Source organism: Gracilinanus agilis, chromosome 3, assembly GCF_016433145.1.
Source record: "Gracilinanus agilis isolate LMUSP501 chromosome 3, AgileGrace, whole genome shotgun sequence".
In the NCBI taxonomy this organism is placed as follows: Eukaryota; Metazoa; Chordata; class Mammalia; order Didelphimorphia; family Didelphidae; genus Gracilinanus; species Gracilinanus agilis.
This window is the reverse complement of record NC_058132.1, coordinates 361,671,933-361,695,355: the sequence shown is the minus strand read 5'-3', so window position 1 is coordinate 361,695,355 and position 23,423 is coordinate 361,671,933. Positions and strand designations below refer to the sequence as shown.

Below are 23,423 nucleotides of genomic sequence, written 5' to 3'. Positions count from 1 at the left end.
TATATATATATATATATATATAGAGAGAGAGAGAGAGAGAGAGAGAGAGAGAGAGAGAGAGAGAGAGAGAGAGAGAGAGAGAGAATGCTTAAGGTAAAATCCAGCCTCAAACTGTGTGACCTTAGGCAAGTCACTTAACCTGTCTGCTTTGGTATCCTCTTATATAAATTGGGGATAATAATAACACCTATCTCCCAGAGTTGGTATGAGAATAAAATGGGATAATATTTGTAAAGAACTTTGCTAACCTTTAAAACTTTGCTCTATTTGCCTTAGTTTTCTCAACTACTAAACGGGAATGATATTTGTAAAGTACTTAACACAAGAGGTGGCTCATAGTAGGTGCTATATAAACACTAGCTCTTACTATCACTAGCAACAAACTATGAGGAAATGTTGAATTTAAGTTGTCATTGGGCTGTGTAGATTGATATATGAGGCTGGTAGATGGAAATACGTAGCTGTTGCCTCATGAGAAGTCAGGAGTTGAGAGACAGATTTGGTACTTTTATGCATACAGATGGCAATTGAGGTGATGAAAGTCAATGAGATAACAAAGTAGAAAGAGAAAAGAGGACACTGAGGGACAGAGTGGTACAAAGTGGGAGAAAATATGAGGAGCCAGAAGAGGAAAAGTAAACAATAGAGAGAATTGTGGGAGTGTCAGCATCACAGAAGCCAAAAGAGGAGTAGGTATCCAAATGGAGAAGGCAGACCCTATAATGTTGAGTAAGATGTTTACATTAAGAATGTGTGTGTGTGTGTGTGTGTGTGTGTGTGTGTGTGTGTGTGTGTGTGTGTGTTGGGTGGGGCAAGGAGTGAGCTTGTAATCAGAGAAGAAAAGTATATATCGAAAGGACTCTTTTGAAAGTTCAGGTTTGGCTAAATTATGTAAATAGGAAATAAAGTGAAATATGACAGGAAAAAAAAGAGAAATTAAGGCCAAATTAAAGAGAGTCTTGAAAGTTAAAGAGTTTGGATTTTATACAATGGCCACTGAATATATTTGAGGAGAGTGATAAGATTATAGAGTTCTGCTTTAGGAAAATTGATTTGATCACTGCTCTATAGGATGAGTGGATAATAGTGGCTAGAATCTGAAGGGATTCAGATGATTAGGTGGTTAGGACATTGAATTAGGTAACCAGGGGAATACAATAGAAGGGACAGGTACTAGACATACTACAAAGAACTGGGAATAGGATTCCACAGCTAATCAAGACCTGGAAGGAAAGAGGTTGGGATTATGAAAGGTGTGTCTGCTAACCAAGAAAGGGAAGAAAGGAAAAGAGCAAGAAGCTTACTTAGTATAGATAACCTTTCAGTTTATTCTAAACCTAAAATAGGAATTGGTATTCAGTTCTAGCTAATGATAACATCAAGAATATACTAGTTCTCAATCATTAAAGAAAACTCGAGCATTGCTTTACGGATGAGATTAACAAATGTCTTCTGAATCATTTTCCTCCTTTGTCATCCAGTTGGTTGTGTGTTTTCTGAGGAAAATAAAGTTGGTCCCCAAACCCTGGTGCTTCAGTGGATTCATTGTTGTAATAATTCCTTCCCTAGGTATAAATACTTCCAAAAGAGTCTTGCAATGTTTATTCTCATAATAGTAATCCCCAACAAATCCCATTTGACCTTGGACCATTGCATGGCAAAGGTATTTGTGTAAAGGAAAGACCTCTGCACATTTTTATTTGGAAAATTGGCATGTAAACTTAAGCTCCTCTGCCCAACACATAATAAAAAATTATATTTGAAAATCACATTAAACTTTCTGACTTTCTCATCAAGAAGCAGTCTGCATTTTTAAAATCAATGCTTCTTTGGAGGCATTTGATAGCTTTGTATAGAGACAGTATGGAGTAAGTAAGTGGGTAGAAATGGAATGCTGTCTCTCAGTTATGTCATTGCCAGAGATACTCAGCTGAAATTACAGGCTGCAGAAGTAGTACAAGGAGATATTTTTCAGACAAACCTATAGAGTAATGATTTGCCTTCTAAGTAACAATGTTAGCACCCTTTTAGAGTCCATTGGATCATTTTCAAGTGTTTTTTTTTTAAGTAAATTTATATCAAAGTAATTATTGATTAATTCATAACAAATATTATAAATATATTAGATTATTTGTAATGTTGACTCGCAGTGAGGTCATTGGGGATATTTTCTTTTTAAGGGCTGATAAATTTTGTGAGCCTGCAAACCCACAGGAATGTAATATGTTAATTATAATTCTATTCATGAGCTATGCTAACCAGATTGCACATATTTATTGAGCAATTGCTTTACTTTATTAAGTGGGTATATATCAGTGAGCATATACAAAGCAAGGTTGTCTTGCTATATTTTTGAAGCATCATGTTAGCTGGTAAATTCTAAAGTTACCAAATAGAAAAAGGAAATGTTTATTAACTTAATTTGGCCAAGTAGATATGAGGGTTTTTTTGTGTGGGGGGTTGTGTGACCTTTGCTATATTTAATCCAATAAACCCCTGAATAGATAGATTAGTTTATTTAGTCATTAGAATATTAATTTGTTTAAAGTTCAAGTGACTAAATAAACTAATTTAATCAAATGTTCTTTTGATTTCTCCCCTTCCCCCCAACCCCTTACTACAGGTCACAGTAATGAAAGGCAGTAATAGAAATAAGGATCATTCAGGAGAAGGGGAAGGAACTGGAAAACGACCAAAGAGGAAGTGTCTTCAGTGGCATCCATTACTAGCAAAGAAACTCCTTGACTTTTCTGAAGAGGAGGAAGAGGAAGAGGAAGAAGAAGATATTGATAAGGTAATTCTGTCATTTAATGAAGGTCTTAGAATTTTATTGAGTTGGTTATAAAAATATTTTAAAGTCACTTTCCATTAAACACAGACTTTTTGACTCTTGATTTGTCTTGACTCCTGAGCCATCTTCAGAATATCAAGGAATAATACCTTAAAAACAACAATAACAAGAAATTAATAATCAACGAGGCAAAATACTTATGCAGGAAGAAAAACTCAAGTTCAAAAATACTTGTTATATTTTCTAGAACTAAATAGATATGACCAGAGATTTTTTCTGTATCTTTCCTTTGCTCCTTAATATATAACATGTTCTGTGCTCCCTCATGTTGTCTTAATATATACGCATGACTTGTAAGAAGCATGAAATTTAGCCACATCTGTGGAAAGGAGGTGTTGCAGGGGCCATTCTTATAGCACCAAGCTTGAAAGGGAAAGATAGACAATCCCCAAAAGTACTTTGATGCTGGGTACTCTTTCCCCCAGTTTCCTACAGGGTTAAGGGACTGGAATTATATTTTTTTGTGTTCCTATTCCAACATCTTAGGAAAAGGGTATTGAATTTTAGGAATTTGTGAGGCAAATAACCTCTGTTTGTCACTGTTAAAGCAAAAGCTAACCCTTAGCTTATGTGTGCCATCTTAAAGGTTCCTCTTCATCCAACTGGGATATTTAGAAGCTATCACAAACTGGGAATAATGAGTAAACCTATTTAAATTCAATGAATGGGCTCTTTAGAAGAAAATGAGATAAGCTCTTACACTCAAGTCCAGAGGCCTAATCTCATTCAAAGAATTGTCTTTCTGAAGTCTTATGGAGGCAAGCTGGAAATGAAGGAGAGTTTTTTCCTCTCTAGAGTGTAGTCTATTCATGTCTCTCTTTCCTGAAGAGTCTTTGACTTCAATCCTGACCTGACTCAAGAGATACAACATCACCTTAGGATTCTTTCCTCCAAATAGTAGTCACATTTCCTTTTTATTATACCAGTAACATATGTTACTGCCCTACAGATTTTTGGAAGCCTCATTACCTGTAAATCCAATGAAATTCTATAGTTATTTATTCAATATATAGCATGCTTTGTGCGTATTTGACAGTTAAATGTAGAAATAGGATATATCTACAATTGTGCTTTAAACATAAGAATATAATACATGCTATCCTAGGTTAATTAAAACAACAGTCCATTCAACAGTGGCATCAAGATACAGCATATGAAAGAGCATATGTTCCTATATAAAAACATTAAAAGTTTAGGGATATATATCAGTTTCTTTTGGTAATTCATTTATAGGCCAATTTTTCTGTGAACTCTTTTCGAAATAATTTTCATGTTCACCCTCTACCAACTCTTAGATTAACAAGTTAGATCTAAGATTTGTTATTTTTCTTGTAAAATTATAACTTTCATATTTCTAGGTTAGCTTCTCTTTGCTCAGTTCTAATATTCTGTGACTTGGTAGATATATTTTCATTCTTCATAATTTTAAATTTCTTTGTTATATTTAATCATGTTCTCTTAGCTGGCTTCTCTGTAGATGGAAGTCTAGCATTTCTCACTGCTCTTTTCTCTGTCTCTTTAATTGTTTTCCTTTGGATTCCTTCCAATTTTCTTTCTTTTAAAAAATGATATTTCAAGAATACAGTGATTTTATTCAAGATTAAGATCTTTTGCTTTTCTGTATTACTTCCTGATCATTCTGAAAATAGGTCTTTTGAGAAGGATATTGGGTTCATACCTTCATGGAATAACTCTTAAATCCTTTTTATAGTTCATAACAGATGTCTTGAAGCCTATTATAGCTATACTTTGATTTCTTTTTCCTTGATACATTTTTTAATATATTATTTCTTAATATATTTCTTTTTGTTTCCTTACTTTAATTTAATTTACTACTTTTCTTCCCTCTCACATAGCCTTTGTGAAATCTTTTAACAAATTCATTCATTCAACAATTATATTAAGTGCTTGTTGTATGTAAGATACTGATTGAGATTATTAAAAGGAAATACATTTAAGATGTGCTCTCAGTTCTCTAGAATTTTCTTAACTCTTTGGAAGGATCAGTCATGTATACAAGTAACTACAGTAGTATAAGACAGTTTGTAATGAAATGAGTTAATTGGAAGGTAAATATTTGTAGATTGTCAAAAGGAGAGGGAATTATGGTTCATTAAGCTTGTAAGTCTAGAACTAGAAGGGACCTTAAAAAGCCATCTATTTCAGGAGGCTCAGGAGTTTTAAGTGAATTGCCCCAGGTTTCACACTAATGTCAGAGATAGGATCTGTACTTAGAGCTCTTGACTGTAGATCCATTGAATTATCTATATGACTGGAGTGGTCTGGAAGATTTCACAGAGGATGAAGAATCTGAGAAAGCTTTTGAAGAAAAGGAAAGATTTTGAAAGAGATGGAAGTGGGCATTTTAGATTTACAAAAAGGCAAAAATAGAAGGGTACACATAAAATGATGGTCAGAACATATGAATTAAACTAATTTGGTCAGAATAATAGGTTCTCATAGGGGAATAACCATAAATAAAAATGAAAAGGATAGTTGCAGGTAGTGTTTTTTTATTCATTGTTTTTTTTTTAAAATTCAGAATTCTCTCCCTCCTGTTACTTCATCTACCCAATGAGAAAGCAAGGAGAAAAACAAACAAACAAAAAGCTATTACAAATACCTGTAGACAGACAAAACAAATTCTCATTAGCCTATCCAAAAATATATATTCTTCAATTTGCTCTGAGTTCATTATTTCTGTATTTGGAAACGGTTAGCATATTCTATCCTATCCCCTGGAATTATGGTTGGTCATTGTGTTGATCAGAGTTCCTAAATTTTTCATATTTACTTATCTTTATAATAGCATTGCTATTTTTTAAATTGTTCTACTGGTTCTACTTACTCCACCATGCATCAGTTTATTTACTCTTAGACAAATTTCTCTACATGTATCCTCATCATTTCTTAACAGCTCAGCAGTATTTATACCATAGCTTGTTCTGCCATTCTTCAATTGATAAGTTTCCCCTTGGTTTCTGATTGTTGGTCACCAGATAGAAAGAACTACTATAAATATTTTTGTATTTATGGGTCTTAAGTTAGATTATTGAGAGTCTTCAAGGTCAGGCTAGAGGGCTTTTTTGTTTTTAAACCCTTTAGGGAATATCCAGTCATAAAGATTTTGGAACGTTCCAGTGTTTTGTTTTGTTTTTTTCTGTCAGATTTTTTCAGGAGATTATTCTGAATGTATGTAAAATGGACTGAAGATGGGAAAAATTAAAGTTGAAGAGGTTGATTAGAAGACCATTTCATCAGTCCAAGTGATAGATAATAGGGAGCTCAAAAACTTGACTAATGGTAATGAGACAGAAAGAAAGGAAGCTATGAGTGTGAAGGACATTGCAATAGGTTTTATGATTGAATGTGAAGGTTAATAAGTAGGGAGACACAAGTGACTCCAGCTTTTTGAGCCTCTATGAGTTTACATCAGATTTTTTATTTCAAAGGATCAAAGGATTCTAGATTTAGTTTATTCTAGTCAAGTGGCCCTTCTACTGTCACAGAAGATCTTAGTTATTTTCAGATGTGAAAATTTTGTTGTAACTTTCTCTTAATATTCTAAATGTTAGATTGGCCCTGCACCTATTTCTGGGGAATTCTACTGATACCTGGTGAAAAAAATTATGATCTATTTTTGCTCTATAATATTTCATTTAACACTATGTTATTTAAAATATTTCTAATACTAACTTAAAAATTATATGGTTATTACTATAATATCTGAAAATATACAATGTCTGTGGGATAAAATGATAATCTATTCCCTAGGTTGTCATAACTATTTGTATGAAAAATTATAATGTCCAAGTTGTTAAATAGATCTAAGAAATCTATATTTCCTCTACTAGTCTTGTTAATATGTCATAACACTTCAGTCCTTTAGTTAATCTACTTTGTCCTTCACTTTGCTATTTGGTAAAAAAGAGAAAGTCTCTGAATAATTTGTCTTTTTTGTTTTGTGTGCCAATAGGTCCAACTTCTTGGAGCTGATGGCCTAGAGCATGATGTAGATGAGAATGAAGATGATGAATCTTCAGAGCAGAGAGCTCGTAGACCAATGAATGCATTTCTTTTATTTTGTAAACGCCATCGCTCCCTTGTACGTCAGGAACACCCCCGGCTGGATAACCGTGGTGCTACCAAGATACTGGCAGATTGGTGGGCAGTTCTAGACCCAAAGGAAAAACAGAAATATACAGACATGGCCAAGGAGGTATGTATTATCCATAAAATGGTTAGCAGCTATGATGGCTATAAGTTACTATGACAATAACTCAATTAGGTATTTTTGGACTTTTTTATTTTATGAAGTGTTTGGTTTTATTTTTTATGGTTAGAAATCTGTTTTCTTTCTTTACCATGACTCCTAAGAAAAACAAATTCTCTCATTGGCTAGGTTAAAAAAATGTCTTATTCTTCACCCTCAATCTATCATAGCTCTAGGAAGAGGTGGATAGCATGATTCATTATTGGTCCTCTAAAATCATGGATAGTTATTTTGTTGGTAGTTCTTATTGATTTCACATTTGTTCATCTTTATATTATTTTTTTTTTAATTTTTTTTTTTTTAATTTTAAACCCTTAACTTCTGTGTATTGACTTATAGGTGGAAGAGTGGTAAGGGTAGGCAATGGGGGTCAAGTGACTTGCCCAGGGTCACACAGCTGGGAAGTGTCTGAGGCCGGATTTGATCCTAGGACCTCCCGTCTCTAGGCCTGGCTCTCAATCCACTGAGCTACCCAGCTGCCCATCTTTATATTATTATTGTTATTGTATACATTGTTATGGATTCTGCTCTTTTCATTCTTTATCAGTTTATTAAAGTTTTCAAAATGTTCTTTTTTGAAAATAATATTGATGCTATGGCATAAATAAAATTTTTCTAGTTTTGCTTACTTCACTCAACATTAGTTCATTTAAGTCTTTCCATGTCCTTAAGAAATCATCTATTTTTTTTTTTATTTATTGTCTTGGCACTTATTAAGTAGCATTCCATCATTTTCCTGCATCATAATTTATTCAGCCATTTCCTCATTGAGATGATCTCTTTTGTTTTCAGTTTTTGCTACCATAAAAATTAGGTACTTATTAAGTACTTTTTGCCCAGAGTAAATCTCTAGGATTTGATATTGCTTAGAATATAAGAGTCTTGCCTGTCTTAGTTGCGTTTCCTTCTGTAAAAATACAGAAAAATGTTGCTTGGAGTTGCCATTGGCAACTAATTTCCAAGATGCTTTTCCTCATTGTGGGTGCTATTACTATTGGAAGCATACTTCTAGAAATCCTCTGCCAATAATTTAAGGAAGAAAAACATCATTAGATTCTTTATCCCCTGTGAATCTGACCCTAGGGAAAATCAGTAGGATATTAGAAATAAATTACTCTGGCAGCAAAACCATTTCAGTGGAAGAATTTCCAGGAGCTATGATGGCTTGGCCTTGATTTACTCAAGTGAGGGCCTTGCAGTCACTCAATATAGTGACAACAAAGAATACTGAACTAGGAGTCAGGTGACATGGTTTTTAGGCCTTTTTTTGCCCTTTGTTGCTTTGGGAAAACAAATTATCCTTTCTAGATCCTCAGTTTCCCCATAAAGAAGTGGACTACATTGAACATGATTATGTAAAGAACAAACTTGACCTATTTTCTATAACATCTCACAGCTTGAGCATTTAAACTGTTACTCTCCATTCCCTCCAAAAAAAGAGAAAGAAAGAAAGAAAAAGAAAAGATCATGGTAGAACAAAATGTATACTTTTTATTTTTTGCACATTTTTTGTACTTTGTTTGAAGTACTTAATGTAAGCCATTTCTAGCTGGAAAAATTATTCCAGAGATAAAGCAGTAATCTATGCTGGTATGATAGCAATTTCTATATTTCTTAAACAAAGTATCTAGGTTTTGTTCCCTAAATTGATTGAGAAAATAAATTAAATTCCTTTTACTGTGAATTCTGTAATCAGCCCCTAAATAAAAGGAAGACAAACAAATATTTCATAGATACATATGAATGAAATAAGTCTGATATGATTTATTTAATATTTCATTCCAGAGAAATAAGCCTTAGTTCATAAAAACAAACAAACAAACAAACAATTATTTAACCTCTGTGAGAAACACAACCAGCAGGAGGGAAAGTAGTGAGTTTCAAGTGACACATTTTATTAGATAGCTCAGTGTGGGGAAAAATAACATTGTCAGGCTCTGTATTTTTATAGAGTTGTTTAACAAGCTAACATGGAGCATAAAAATTCCTCATAAAATGTTCTAAGATTTTTGCATCTTGATGAATTATTATTAGCATATAGAAGATATGTAATTAATGAATATAAAGCTTTATATGTTATTGCATCATTCTGACATTTTTGTTGGAATTATATTTAATAGCCAGTTAGAGAAGAGTGCGTGCGTGCCTCTGTGTGTGTGTGTGTGTGTGTGTGTGTGCGCGTGTGTGTGTGTGTGTGTGTTTTCAGTCCAGGAATTTTTAAATTAAGCCCAATAAAAAAGATAGATGATGTTCATTCTTTTTGTAGATGTCCAGTAGGATAATAAACAATAATACCTTTCCACTGAATAGATTTATAATTTATTAATATTCAAGTCAATATAGTAAACAAACATTAAAAAGCCCTGAATTATTTGAAAATGCATATTGAGCTCTGTTGCACTTCTATAATTAAACACTTCAGTGTGTTGTTTGGATTGCTGAGTAGGGATAACATACAGCCTGTTCTAAACAGATTGTTTGCCTTTTCTTAAACACAGCTAATTTACAAACTCAATAGGTGGCCACTTTTAAGAGGAGGAAGTATTATTTTCATACAGGAAATCTGTGGCTTATTACTTAATTAGGTTCCCAATCTGACTGCTGAGACTTAATATTAAAGATAATATGAAATAATACCAAAACAATTTTCTACTGTGATGCTTTCATAATGAAATTTGTTAATTTGGCTTCCCACAATTCTGTTAAAAGTGGTAACCTTAAAATGAATGGTCAGTCACAGTTTTCCATTATTTATAAGTCATTCATTGTCCAGTTTCCTGTGAAAGTTGGAAGATTCAGATATTTCAGAATCATTAAGCATTTGATTTGCCATCTGAAACTTTGAATTCTGTAGAGGATTCAAAGACAAAATTAAAGTATATAGTATTTCTATTAGTTAATTAGAATGTTTCTAAAACTTTATTTCTGGTTGTTTATAATCTTTTGGGGAGTAAAAAAAAATCCTCCTTATTAATAGACCATATTGCTTTGAGTGCATGCCTATTGTGTGCCTGTTTGTATTGTGTTTCTATCCTTTATAAAGACAAATATATTTAAAATACAGAAAGGAAGAGGAGAGAAAAATTAATCAAATTTAATCAACACCCTGAAAATATGTTCACTTATATGCAGTATTCCACTTTGACAAATGCTTATGTCTGCAAAGGAGAAAAGGGAGGTATATATTCATATCTCTTCTCTGGAGTAGAGCTTCTTTATAATTTCATAGCATTGTTTTGATTCTTTTCTTGTTGTCATTCTTTACATTTTCATTGTTATAATAATGGCATTGTTTTTTACCCTTCTGACTTCTATCTGAATCAGTTAACCTAAGTTTTTCTATGCTTATATAATTACCTCTATCTCTTGGTTGGTTAATAATTCATCTCCTTTCTATAGATGTAAAAGAGTTATATGATCTGTTTCTCTTCTGATTTTTTTAGATCATCTTAATGTTTGTCTCATATCAATATCATATAAATTTATTTTTAAATATGGTGTAAGATGTTAAACCAAAACGAATATCAATCAGATTATATTCCAGTTTTCCCAACAGTTATTAACATGTTTCTATAATATAATTATAGTCTATAATTATAATTAAATTAACATATTTCTAATAACATATTAATCTACTTTTCTATTTTTAATCATAATCATGCTTTTGACATTTTTATAGAATATTTCATTCATTTAACCATTTCCAGTTGAAGGAAAATATTTTTACAGGTTTTTCTTACCTTGTTTTAAATTAGAACAACTCAAATCATACTTTAAAACCTTATAGATATTTGAAATGTTTGTCATGAAGATTTATGCAAGTTTGGAGACAAGGCATTTTTTAACTTAATAGTTTGCACCTAGCCTTCCCTGTTGTCTTTGGCCCTGGTGCATCCCCTGATAAGGAACAAAAGTAGTTCGTCTTTGGGTTTGTTTTCACTTTGTTTCATGTTCTGTTAGTACTGTTATTCCAATGCTAATTTTCATGACTGAATGAGTGTTTTAGGTGTTCTAAAGACATTTGCTTCTGAATAGGGTGCAAATAATTTTGAAATATCATTCTGAGCATGCAACCTATGTTAGTTCCGTAACTTTGGCAATGTGTATGGTGGTGCAATGTTGTGAATGTTCACAGGTTCTGATTTCTGAATGTGCCTCTGCAGTTAAGAGACTCATGACTAATCCAAAGGCAGAACAGTCAAGACGTAGAAGTTATTTTATTTTAGTCTATTTAAATGTTCTTATAAACTTGGAATAGATAGTCTTCAGGGTCTCTGCAAAAGAAACTTATTGTATAATTCTACTTATCACTTGGACAGCATAATAATCCTCAGAATTAATAGCACAAAAGTTGAGTGCTCTGGTTCACATAGCTTTCATTTATCTTAATAGAGCTGTTATAATTAAAATTCTCTGGAGGCTGCATCTTAATCTTATAATTATTTTTTAAATAACAAAAAAGCAGACCAGAGAAGGCAAGAGAAAAAAGCACATGTAGCCAGCTGCCTCCTAGAAATGGTCACTTTCTTGAGTCCTTGGTTCCAGGTGAGTAGGGGAGGGTCCATTTTCTGAATTCTCTGATTGGAGGACTCAGACCTCATTTAGTAGGTTTTCCTGGTCAGAATAAGATTTAGTTTAGTGTTTCCAAATGTGATGGCTAGGTGATTGACTTCATTACAGAAGAATCCTTTTTTACAGATAAAACAAAGAATTTGTCTCTGCTCTGCCAGTCTTTATCCAAGAAAAAAGATATAGACAAAAGGAGGCAGGACTCAGGGAGATATACAGTTGGCTCCTCAGTGCTGAAATCACATGTTTTTCTAACTTTAAAAATCAAAATGATGTTTGGGGGGCCAAAAAGGGGGTACAAATTCCTTATAAAGAGAGGTATTAGGGGAAGACGGGAAAACTCACACTATTCTAAAATAGTATGCTCATGACTTTGCTAGGACATATTACAATTAGATATCTACATGTAGGTGAATGCCATGGGAGTCATTCCTTCATTTATTCACCCAATCATTGTTTATTGAGTAACTGCTACATTCAATACACAATAATAATAGTTTATACTACTACTACTCCAATAGTAATCATAGCTAGACTTTATATAACACTTGCTTCAGTGTCTGCAAAGTGACTTACAAAAATTATCTTGCTTGATCCTCACAACAACCCTGGTAGGTGTGTTTTTCACATTTTATAGATGAGGAAACTAAAGTTGAGAGAGAATAAGTGACTTATCCTGGGTCACTCAGCTAATGTATCCAAGATCAGATTTGAACTCGAGTTATTTTGACTATATGCCCTGCACTTTATCCAGTATGTTGTGTAAAGAATATAAAAGTGAATATGCCAGAAATTAATATACTGGTTAAATCAGTTAACTCATAAAAGTTCCTTTCATGTAGATATTGGCAATCAAGCCTGAGCTAGATCACATGCTTTAAGATTAAAATTTTACAAACGTTAAATAAGTGTCTGCTATATGTTAGATGCTGAGACAGATGCTGTATATGTAGAGACTTTATATCCTAAAGAAACCAAGTTGACCAAGATGTTGAAGAGATAAAAATTATTCAAATAAAATTAGAGATATCTAGCTTGGAGAAGAGAAGTCATAGGAAAAAGTAAGTATTTGAAAGGTTCTTATGTAGAAGAGAGATTAAAATTCTGATGCAAGGTCCTAGAAGGCAGATATAGAAGCAGTAATTGATTTCCATTCGTTGAAAAGCAAATTTTGGGCAAGTCACTTAAGTTCTCTAGGAATCAGATCTCTAGGAAGAGAAGGTACTGACCTGCATTGGTAAAAGTTTTCTTAGCAGGGAGTTTTCTTTATCTGCAAAATCATAGGTCCATTCTCTATTCCTCTAAGGCAGGTATCGGCAACCTTTTTGGCCGTGAGAGCCATAAACGCCACAATTTTAAAAAATGTAATTTCATGAGAGCCGTACAATGCTGACAGTGTGAGCTCCTGTAACAGCGCCTGAAAAAAAATTGACTTTATGGCTCCTGCAGAAAGAGCCATATGTTGCTGACCCCTGCTCTAAGGGGAGGTGGGGGGAGCTTCTTCATGAGAGAGTGGGTTTTCTATCTCTGGTATCCTTATCACTCTCACCTGTGTAACTACTTTTTTTCAATCTCCTTTGTTTGATAAATCATCAACAACTCCCACTCTCCCAAAATTGTTATCCCTCAAGGCTAGAGTGCCCCATAATGCTTTTCTCTTCTCTTTCTTCTCTCTCTCTCTCTCTCTCTCTCTCTCTCTCTCTCTCTCTCTCTCTCTCTCTCTCTCTCTCTAAGTAATCACATCTCTTCATGGGATCAGTTATTATCTCTTTGAAGATAACCTTTCTCTGTCTCTGTCTCTGTGTGTCTGTGTGTGTGTCTGTCTGTCTGTCTGTCTCTCATCTGCCCCCCATGCACACATAATACATATCCATTGCTAATTTATTTCCTGAATTCCTGTTCCTCTTCACAAACTCTCTATTGGTCATCTTTAGGCACCTTCAAGTCAACATGTGTGAAATGGAATCGATTGTCTTCTCTCCCCACAAACCTACCCCCTACTTCAACCCTTTCTCCTCTCTGTCTATCTCTTAGACAGTCCATAAGTATGAAAGTCATTTATGATAGGGGGTTTTCTCTTCAACCCTTCATCTGAAATCTAGGGCAACTTGATAGAGGTATTTAGTTCCATTTTTTTCTTCACTCACCACTGCTTCATAAGACTATGAGAATAGACTCCCAATTGGTCTTCCCTGCTTTCAGTTTCTCAGCTTCTCCAATAAACTTTCTTACAACTGTAAAAATAATATTCTTAAGGCACAGGTCAGCTTTAAAAAAATGGCAATAAGTTCTTATTGCCTCTGGGATAAAATATAAGCTCCTAACCCCTTCCCACACAACTTTCACACAACTGCCCCAATATTCTCTCTAATTCACTGACCTCAAGATGCCATATGTGAGTTAATAGTAATATTATTGTCACATTCATCCTCTAATAAACAGAAACTTCAGGGACTTCCTGTTGCCTACTGAAGTAAGCAAGGGCCTGATTTCACAGTTAGTTTCAACCAAGCTTTCTAATTTACTGTCACAGTGATTAGTGCCGCTTTTACTTACTCTTTATATAATCCAATTCAATTAATAAACTCATTTTATTATAAATAAATTTACATAAACATTCATTAAGCATCTACTTCAAATAAGATACTCTGCTAGATGCTAGGAATACAAAGGCAGATGAAAATGGAACAATTTGCTTTCAAGAACCTTATATTCTACTAAGGTGGGATAATGGAATGTAATATAAGCAAAGAGAGGTAAATACTAGTAATCCCTTCCACATCCCAACTTTCCCCATTGCAGTTTTGCTATACAACAGGAAAGCATAAGAAGTTAAATGGAAATTTTGGGAGAGTTTTATGAAAGCTGCAGATGATCCAGGAAGGCCAGTAGATGACACAGAAAAAGTTTAGAAACTCAGAAGTGCACAAAATATATGCATAATATTGTATAATAGCAACACATTTTATCCTTTAATACCATAAATATAGGTAATTTTTTTTAAAGTTAAAATTTGTGAAAAAACATAAATACCTGCAGACAACACACAAAGGCTAGAAATGTTAATATTGATTTACTTATAGCCTATGACTAAATATTTAAATCTTAAAGTAAAGCACTGTGAAAAGTTATAAAATAAAAAGAAAACTTCAGACTTCTCTGGTACAAAGGGAAGGCCAAAATTTTTTTCATGAATTTTCCAGATCATGGGATCTCTGGACCTCAATCCCCATAATGGAGAAGGGATATCTGTGTATATGATTATTTAAGGAGAGACAGAACACTCAATTGAAGGGAACAGGGAAGGCATTATGGTAGAATAGGCAACTGAATTGGGTGTTTAAGAAAGGTAAGAATCCTGAGAGATGAAGATAAGTGGGGAGTATTTTCCAAACATGAGGGAGATGACTGGTGCAAAAGCAGAAGCAATCAGTCAATAAAGATTTACTAAGCATCTCCTCTGTGACGGGCACTGTGCTATGCCCTGGGGAATCAAAGAGAGAAAATGATCTTTGCCCTCAGGGATCTTCATTTTATGAGTGTAAATTTCCTGTGTGGATAGATGGATGGATGTAATAGATATATAAAGTGTGTATATTACATATATGTGTATGCAGTGTGTACAAAGTACCTGTGTATATTTATAAATGTAGCATCTATTTTTATATCTGTGTGTATTTATACACACACACAACACACACACACACACACACACACACACACACGTCCAAATGAATAAAAGGTCATTTAAAAAAAAACTCTTATCTTCGGTCTTAGCATCAGTGCTGTGTATTGGTTCCATGGCAGAAGAATGGAGCTAGGCAATGGGGGTTAAGTGACTTGCTCAGGTTCACACAACTAGGATATTTCTGAGGCCAGATTTGAACTGAGGACCCCCTTGTCTCTGGGCCTGGCTCTATCCTCTGTTTAGAAATTTAATAGAAGTTGTGAACTCTTCCATCCAGTGAATATCTGCCTCTAGGTATGGCACCATCTTCTCTCTCTCTTTCTCTCTCTCTCTCTCTCTCTCTCTCTCTCTCTCTCTCTCTCTCTCTCAAACCTTTACCTTCTGCCTTAGAATCAATATTGGGTATTGGTTCCAAGGCAGAAGAGTGGTAAGGGCTAGGAAATGGGGGTTAAGTGACTTGCACAGAATCACACAGTTGGGAAGTGTCTGGGGCCAGATTTGAACTCCAGGACTTAAGAAGTTGTGGTGAGGAGAAAAGTCATTTGGGAATTGATAGGTTAAAGCGGGATTTCAAAGGTATCACGATCAGAAATGGAATGGCACATGGAAAGGTGGAGGAGCAGGAGAGTTTGGCTGGACCCCTGAATATATTAAGGAAAGTATTGTATAATAGGACTGAAAACTAAGGTTGGAGCTGGGTATTAAATGGTTTTAATTATCAGAAAGCAGAAGGAATGCTGAGCTTACAGAAAAATAGTCTAGTTAGGCTGGAAATAAGAATTTAGGAAAAAAGAGCATTGTAAAAATAAGGATAGAAGGGCAGATTGGATCTCTATACATACCAGGTGTAAGCAGTTATATGTTATCAGAGAGGGACTGAAGGCTTTTTTTAAATGCCTTAGGAATCTATAAAGATATGCACATCTCGATAGAAGATGTACACACCGATATATATGGAATATATTAGAAATATACAGATTCATGTATGCATCATTCATGTATATACACATGTATAACATACATAATACATATCAATCGCATACAGATATATGTTCACATATGAATCCATAGCATGCACATATGTGTGCCTGTGTAGCACATATATAGTACATGCAGATATATGTGAATACTAATATACACATGTGTGTGCATGTATATAATTTGCACCTATACATGCATGTGTCTTTATCTCATATCTTTATATATATATATTCCTAATGTATTTAAATTTGTGTGTCTATAGGTATGGTTGGGGAAGAAATTATAGTTGTAGAACAGATAGTACTAGCTTCATTTTTAATAACTTGAGAAAAATACTTGCATTACCTATTTTAGAGGCTGGTTTTTCTGATAAACCTTAAAGTGACTATAAAAATCTGATCTATTTAGGGGAGCAGCTGATGAAACACAGGGATGAGGGGAAGAGAAGACCAAGGAATAAAGAAGTTAGACGTGTTATTGGTTGTAGTTGGGTGAATGAGAAGTTCCGTTTGAGTTATACCATGTCCAGGGAAGAAGTGGCCATGAGCTGGGCTTAAAGAATGTCTGAGTTAGATGAGTAGAAGCTGAGAGAGCATATTTTAGATGGGGAAAAGTGTATGACTGAAGACAAATAGGTGAAAAAGTCCAATGTAGGTTCAAGGAACCTGTAAGTACTTTAGTGTTTTTGGACTTTTGTACCTGTTGGCCCCTTTCCTCTTTCTTTCTTTCTTTTTTTTTTTTTAAACTCTTACCTTCTGTCTTAGAATCACTAGTATTGGTTCCAAGGCAGAAGAGCGGTAAGGGTTAGGCAAGGGTGGTTAGGTGACTTGCCCAGGGTCACACAGCCAGGAAGTATCTGAGGTCAAATTTGAACCCAGGAACTCCCATCTCTGGGTCTCTCTCAATCCATTGAGCCACCTAGCTGCCCTCTTTCTTTGATCTCTCTGATGCATAGGCATAGCAGTAGTAATTTTACCTGATCCATACTAATCCCATTCTTCTAGACATGTTATAGCTTGTTTTTTTAATTAATGTCTAAAACTAGAAATGATATTCAAATGTGGACTGACCAAGGAAAAGTTCTGTTGTGCTAGTCTTTCATTTATTTTGCACCCTGTACATTTGTTACAAAGATTCCATGAGCTTTTGGGGTCTCCCTGCTATATGCTAATGTTCACAGGGCCAGGTTTTTGTTTTTGTTTTTGTTTTTGTTCTAACAAGAGCTATTGTATTGACATATCCTTCTCCAGCTCTCCTACCCATCCTATATTGTATGTCACAAATAACACATTTACCAAATGTAAAGTTCATATATAATTTATACTTACCCTTATTAACATCAATCCATGACTCCCTCCCATGATTTCAATCCATCTAGATTTCCTCTAATTCATATTCTTTCATCCTACATATTAGCTATCCCTTCCAATTAATGAGCAACCATTTATTAAACATGTAATATGTGCTAGGTGTTGAAGATACAAAGACAGAAAAATAAATGTTCTCCAAATTGTGGTATCTGATGGTGATGGAATACTCTTGTGCTGTAAGGATTGATGATCTGGAGGCTTTCCATATCAACTGGGAGAACCTCAGTAAACTGATGCATAGCGAAATGAGTAGAAGCAAGAGAACATTGTACAGAAAGTAAAATATTATGGAACAATCCAATGTAATGGACCTTGTACTAGTAGCAATGCAACAAGCCAGGACACTCCTGGAGGACTTATGAAAAAGAATGTTATCCACATTGAGACAAAGGACTTATGGGAGTAGAAATGCAAAAGCAAAACATATGACATCACTTATCACATGTACATATGGGTATGTGATCTGGGGTTTAGGCTTTTAAAAAATCACTATAGCAAAAATGAATAATATGGAAATAGGTATCAAGTGATAACGTTTGTATGTACAACCCAGTGGAATTGCTTGTCAGCTCTGGGAGGAGGAAGAAAAAGGGGAAGGAAAGAAAATGAATCATGTAAACATGGAAAAAATATTTTAAAGTAAATTAAAAAAATAAAAAAAATAAATGTTCTGTACCTTTAAAGAACCTTAGAGTATAGCTGAAGAAATAACACAAATATATAAGTATATGGTGATGATGATGATGATGGCTAGTATTTATATAATGCTTTAAGGTTTGTAAAACACTTTATAAATATTATCTCATTTTATCTTCACAAAGGAAGTAGATACTATTATTACCTTCATTTTAAAGATAAGGAAATGAGACACAGATTAAGTGACTTCCCTAGAATCACAAAACTAGAATTTATCTGTGCTGGGATTTAAACTTGGGACTTCCTGTCTCCAGGTCCAACAATCTACTTTAGAACCTAACAGATTATTAATACAAAGTTATATTAAGAGATACTATCTATCTATCTATCTATCTATCTATCTATCTATCTATCTATCTATCTATCTATCTATCTATCTATCTATCTATAAGTAAATATACAAAGATACAATACATTAATTTACAAAGTGAACATAAGATAACAGGATGTTGAGGACACTCTAATAGCTGGAGTGGTTAGGCAATGTCTTGTCTAAGGGGTGGTTCTTAAGCTGAATTTTGAGGTAAACTGGGGATTCTATGAAGTGGAGGTAGGGAGGGAGTGCATTCCAGGCTTTGGATTGTGTATATGGGGCCAGTCTATGCAAAGTCACAGAAATGGGAGATAACAATGGTGTGTGTCAAGAGAAAGCAACTAACCTTTTCTTTCTAAACTTGATAAATCTTCCAACTCTATCTTCATCAGTTTTATTGAGAAAAATATGGAGCTCAATAGCACCAAGAACAAAGACCCTTAGCTCTAGAACAACAGTGGCAAACCATATGAGTTTGAATGCTCCGAGGGCAAATTCAAGCTGCCTGTGAGTCTTCCCATTATCCTAGAGCGCTGAGGGAGGAAGTACTGGACTTGGGCAAACTGGACAAAAGGGTGAGGTGTGCAAAAAATATCCTCAGGCACTGGGAAGGGGGGAAACAGAGCAGCTCCCCTAGTACCAGCTCTGCATGTGTGCCATGGTTTTCGTTAACACTGCTCTAGGATAATGTCAGTCCATTCTGTTATATTGTTCAGTAAGTTCAATCGTTCTAGCTTGTACCATCATCTATCTCTTTATTTTGTTAACAAGGATATTGTTAGACCTTCTTTTTCTGCTGCACTCTCCTATCTACCAGCTTGGCAGCTCTATCAAAAAAAAGGGTAATGAAGTTAGCCTATGAAGACTTTTTTCTTAATGAATCCATGATGGATCTTCCTGGTCATAGCTTCTCTTTCTAAATTCTAATAAATGGCCCTTTTGCTTCTAAATTCTAGGATTTATTCAGTTATCATTATCCAGCTCACTAACATGCCTTACTATTTTTTTTCTCTAGTCCTGTAGTATCTCTCTTTTTATTCAAGATTCTTCTAGAATTACCAGTAGAAATTCAGCAGTCTCATCTGCATGTTCTTTTGTTACTTTAGGATTTCAGGATTTGAGGTTATTATGATAATATAGAGTTTTCTTCTTATATTCTCAAGTTGGTTTCATTACATTTTAATATACTGTAACTTACAAATATTAAAATATATGAATGCAACCTTTCTTACATCAGGAAATAAACTTCTACATAACTGAATCATTCAAATAACTGACTCATACCCCTTTAAGCACCAATTCTCTTTATTTTAAACTTTTTTATTGAAAAATATTACGTCTCATGGCAGATTTGATATTGGATATGATTTAATATTTCCTTAATGATTTGAGGTAATAATTATGAACATTGATTATTGTGCTCTACATTGACTTATTTAGGGCTATGAAAGTATATAATGCTGTTTGAAACTATACTCTCTGCTCTGAGTATGCAGTGATTTTTAACTATTTGCTTGTTATAGTTCTTGTCTCCCTCCCCAGCTGAGGGCTGACACTCATTACTATCATTGTGTTCTTGATTTTTCCAATCTGCTACCTTTTGCTTTCAGAGAAAGATGGGTCTACAAATAAACAGGCTATTGCTGTGCATAGATACATATTTTTAAATAAACTCTTGCTTACACATATAACTGACAAAGGAGCTGGTTGTATTGAAAAGAAGATTGAATTGGCATTTAGAAGATGTGGGTTCTAGCTTTGGACCTGACCCTAAGTAACCATCTCTCTTAGATATCATTTTAGAGCCTCAGTTTCCTCTTCTGTTAATAAATAAGAGACTCATTTTGGATAGATGAATATGGTTTCTATCATTCTTGAAATTCTTTGACAGAATGTTAACTACTGAAGTATGTGGATAATCTGATGTGCCTCACTACAAATCAACTAATTTTTTCCTAAATGTAGGAATATATTCCTTTCTTAACCCTCTTTTTTGGCCTAATGGTTCATTTAACTGCCATCTTCATTAAACACTATTAACATTTCAAAAATGCATTAAAAAACAAATAAGAACAATTGTCTTTAGTAACAGCCCATTTAGAACAAAATAATGAATAACCAAATGAATGGCTGTGTAATTATTAAGCTCCTTACTATATGCAAATCACTGTGCTCAGCTCTGGGCTTACAAATAGAAAAGTATAACAGATCCTTCCCCTTAAGGAACTTAACAAGACATCATAGATCAAAATTTCCAGATGAAAGTCCATTAGAAATACCTAGTTTTCCTTAGAGAACAGCAGTAAGGTATAGTGGTGACCCTTTTTTAGTATCGTTTTATTTATGATGAACCACTTGATGATGCCAAGGATTTTGGTGGTGAAGAAGCTTTAGTTGCTCACCTTCTGAGGACCCCAATGTGACCTGATCAGGAAGTTCTAGCCATCAGTAGCAAGTGTGGAAGGATTGGTAGATCCCTCCTTTATCCCTTCAAAGACTGCCCTTCTTAAATGGTGGTTTCTGGGCTTAGTAAGGAAACAGAATTCTCCCTATTGGGACATATGACTATTCCTATAGCTTTTGGGCTAAGAGTGCTGGTCTCTTTGAGAAGCAATACTTGGGATGATGGTGGTGGTTTGACCTTTGAACATGCTAGTTCTTGTTTCTTGTTCAGGATGCCATTTAACAAATTAGACAAATAGTTCTCATGTGCTCATAGACCCTAATGAGGTTAGTGGGTTTTAATCAGTTAACGGAATGGGTCATTAGCTTGAAAATTTGTAATTAAATTGTTTTCAAAAATGTCTGATTCTTTGTGAACTTTTTGGGGATTTTCTTGGCTAAGATACTAAAATGGTTTGCCATTTGCTTCTATAGCTTATTTTATAAATTAAGAAACTGAGGCAAAGTGTATTAAGTGACTTGCCTAGGATCACAGGGCTAGTAATTGTATGAGGCTGGGTTTGAACCCAGGTCTTCTTAATGCTAGGACTGGCACTCTATCCACTATACCATCTAGTTGCCCAGCTTGAAAATAGTATCAAAAGGGTTCAAACCTATTTGATGATTATTGATGACTAACAACATCTGCACATGTAAGTCAAATAAGACTTTACCCATGGTCACTAATATTGGAATTATAATTTTCAGTCATCATTCTTACTTGTTTTTATATAACTTATTTTATACTTTTATATTTTCATTTTAGCAATAATGGGGGAACCAAATTGGGATAGTGATTTACTAAGAAAAAGGAAGTTCCCTTTACCAAAACAGGTTAATGCTTTCTCTGCAACTAAAGAATTAGAAAATTACCTAAGCACATAGAGGTTAAGGCACTTTCCCAGAATCACATAGCTAATATGTGTCAGAAGCAAGTCTTGAATCAAGGTTGTCTTGGTATCAAGGCCAGCTTTCTATCCATAATATCTCACCTAATCAAAGATATATTTGTTATAAATCATTTTCTATACTGATCATGCCTCACACATCCTAAATTACAGCCAAACTGGCTTTTTCAGTATCATTCTAACCATTTACCTTCTCATTATTTGTCTATCTGTCTTTCTGTCTCCCTTCAATATATAATCTTCAATTTTTGGTGTTTTATTGTTCTTATGTAGTTGTTGTTATGGTCTTTTCCAGTAACCTAATATGATCCATGGCTCATAATAGTATTTTAATAGATGCTTGTTGAATAAAAGAATGATGACTCATTTATTAGAGTTATTTCCACAAGGACTTTTCTTGGCAATAAATAAGTGGAATGACTTTTATTTATTGCCAAATTAATACTGATTTTCCTTAAGATATATAATATATTTAAATTTTGGAGAGCAATGTGGAATGATACTCAGAGTTATAAAATTGTGTATACCTTTTGACCTATTAATGCCACTGTTAGGTTTATTCACTAAGGTGATTAAGGAAAAAAGAAAAGAAACTTTATGTTCTAAACTATTTTTAACATCTCTCTTTGTGTGTGGTGGCAAAGAATTGAAAATTGAAGGAATGCCTATGAATTGGATGATGGCTAAATAGGTTGTGGCATATGATTGTGATGGAATACTACTGCACCATAAGAAATAACAACAAGGCCAGCTAGATGTCTCAGTAGATTGAGAGCCTTACTTAGAGACCAGAGGTCCTTGGTTCAAATGTGGCTTCAGACACTTCTTAGCTATATGACTATGGACAATGTATTTAACCCAAATTCCCTAGCCCCTACTACTCTTCTGTCTTAGAATTGATACATCCAGAAGGTAAGGGTTTGAATAGTATGTAATCTAGCTTTTCATCAAGTTCAAACTGACTGTCTGACTAGTCCAGATTAGTGAGATTATACAGCATTTGCCAAAAATAATAACTGTTAATTAACTTTAAGGTATAAAAATCTCTTCATACAAGTTTGAGTCTCAAACAGTTTTGAGTTAGGACCTTGCCACTATTATTAGTACAGCAGTATAAAGAAAGAAACTGGGGGCAGCTGGGTGGCTCAGTGGATTGAGAGACAGGCCTAGAGACCAGAGATCCTAGGTTCAAATTTGACCTCAGACACTTCCCAGCTCTGTGATCCTAAGCAAATCACTTGACCTCCAATGGCTAGTCCTTACCATTCTTCTGCCTTGGAACCCTAATACACAGTATTGATTCCAAGATGGGGAAGGAAGGAAGGAAAGAAG

The 23,423-nt window shown here is 34.3% G+C and overlaps 1 protein-coding gene across 1 annotated transcript in view; it reads left to right on the top strand.

The window, feature by feature from the left end:
- The window catches only part of BBX (BBX high mobility group box domain containing), a 242,479-nt gene that overhangs the window by 71,971 nt on the left and 147,085 nt on the right, over nucleotides 1-23,423 (top strand). Inside the window, exons 2-3 of the mRNA XM_044670112.1 lie at nucleotides 2,624-2,794; nucleotides 6,828-7,070. Of these exons, the coding sequence (XP_044526047.1) occupies nucleotides 2,633-2,794; nucleotides 6,828-7,070 (405 nt within the window). The 5' untranslated portion in view covers nucleotides 2,624-2,632. The remainder of the gene's footprint in view (nucleotides 1-2,623; nucleotides 2,795-6,827; nucleotides 7,071-23,423) is intronic.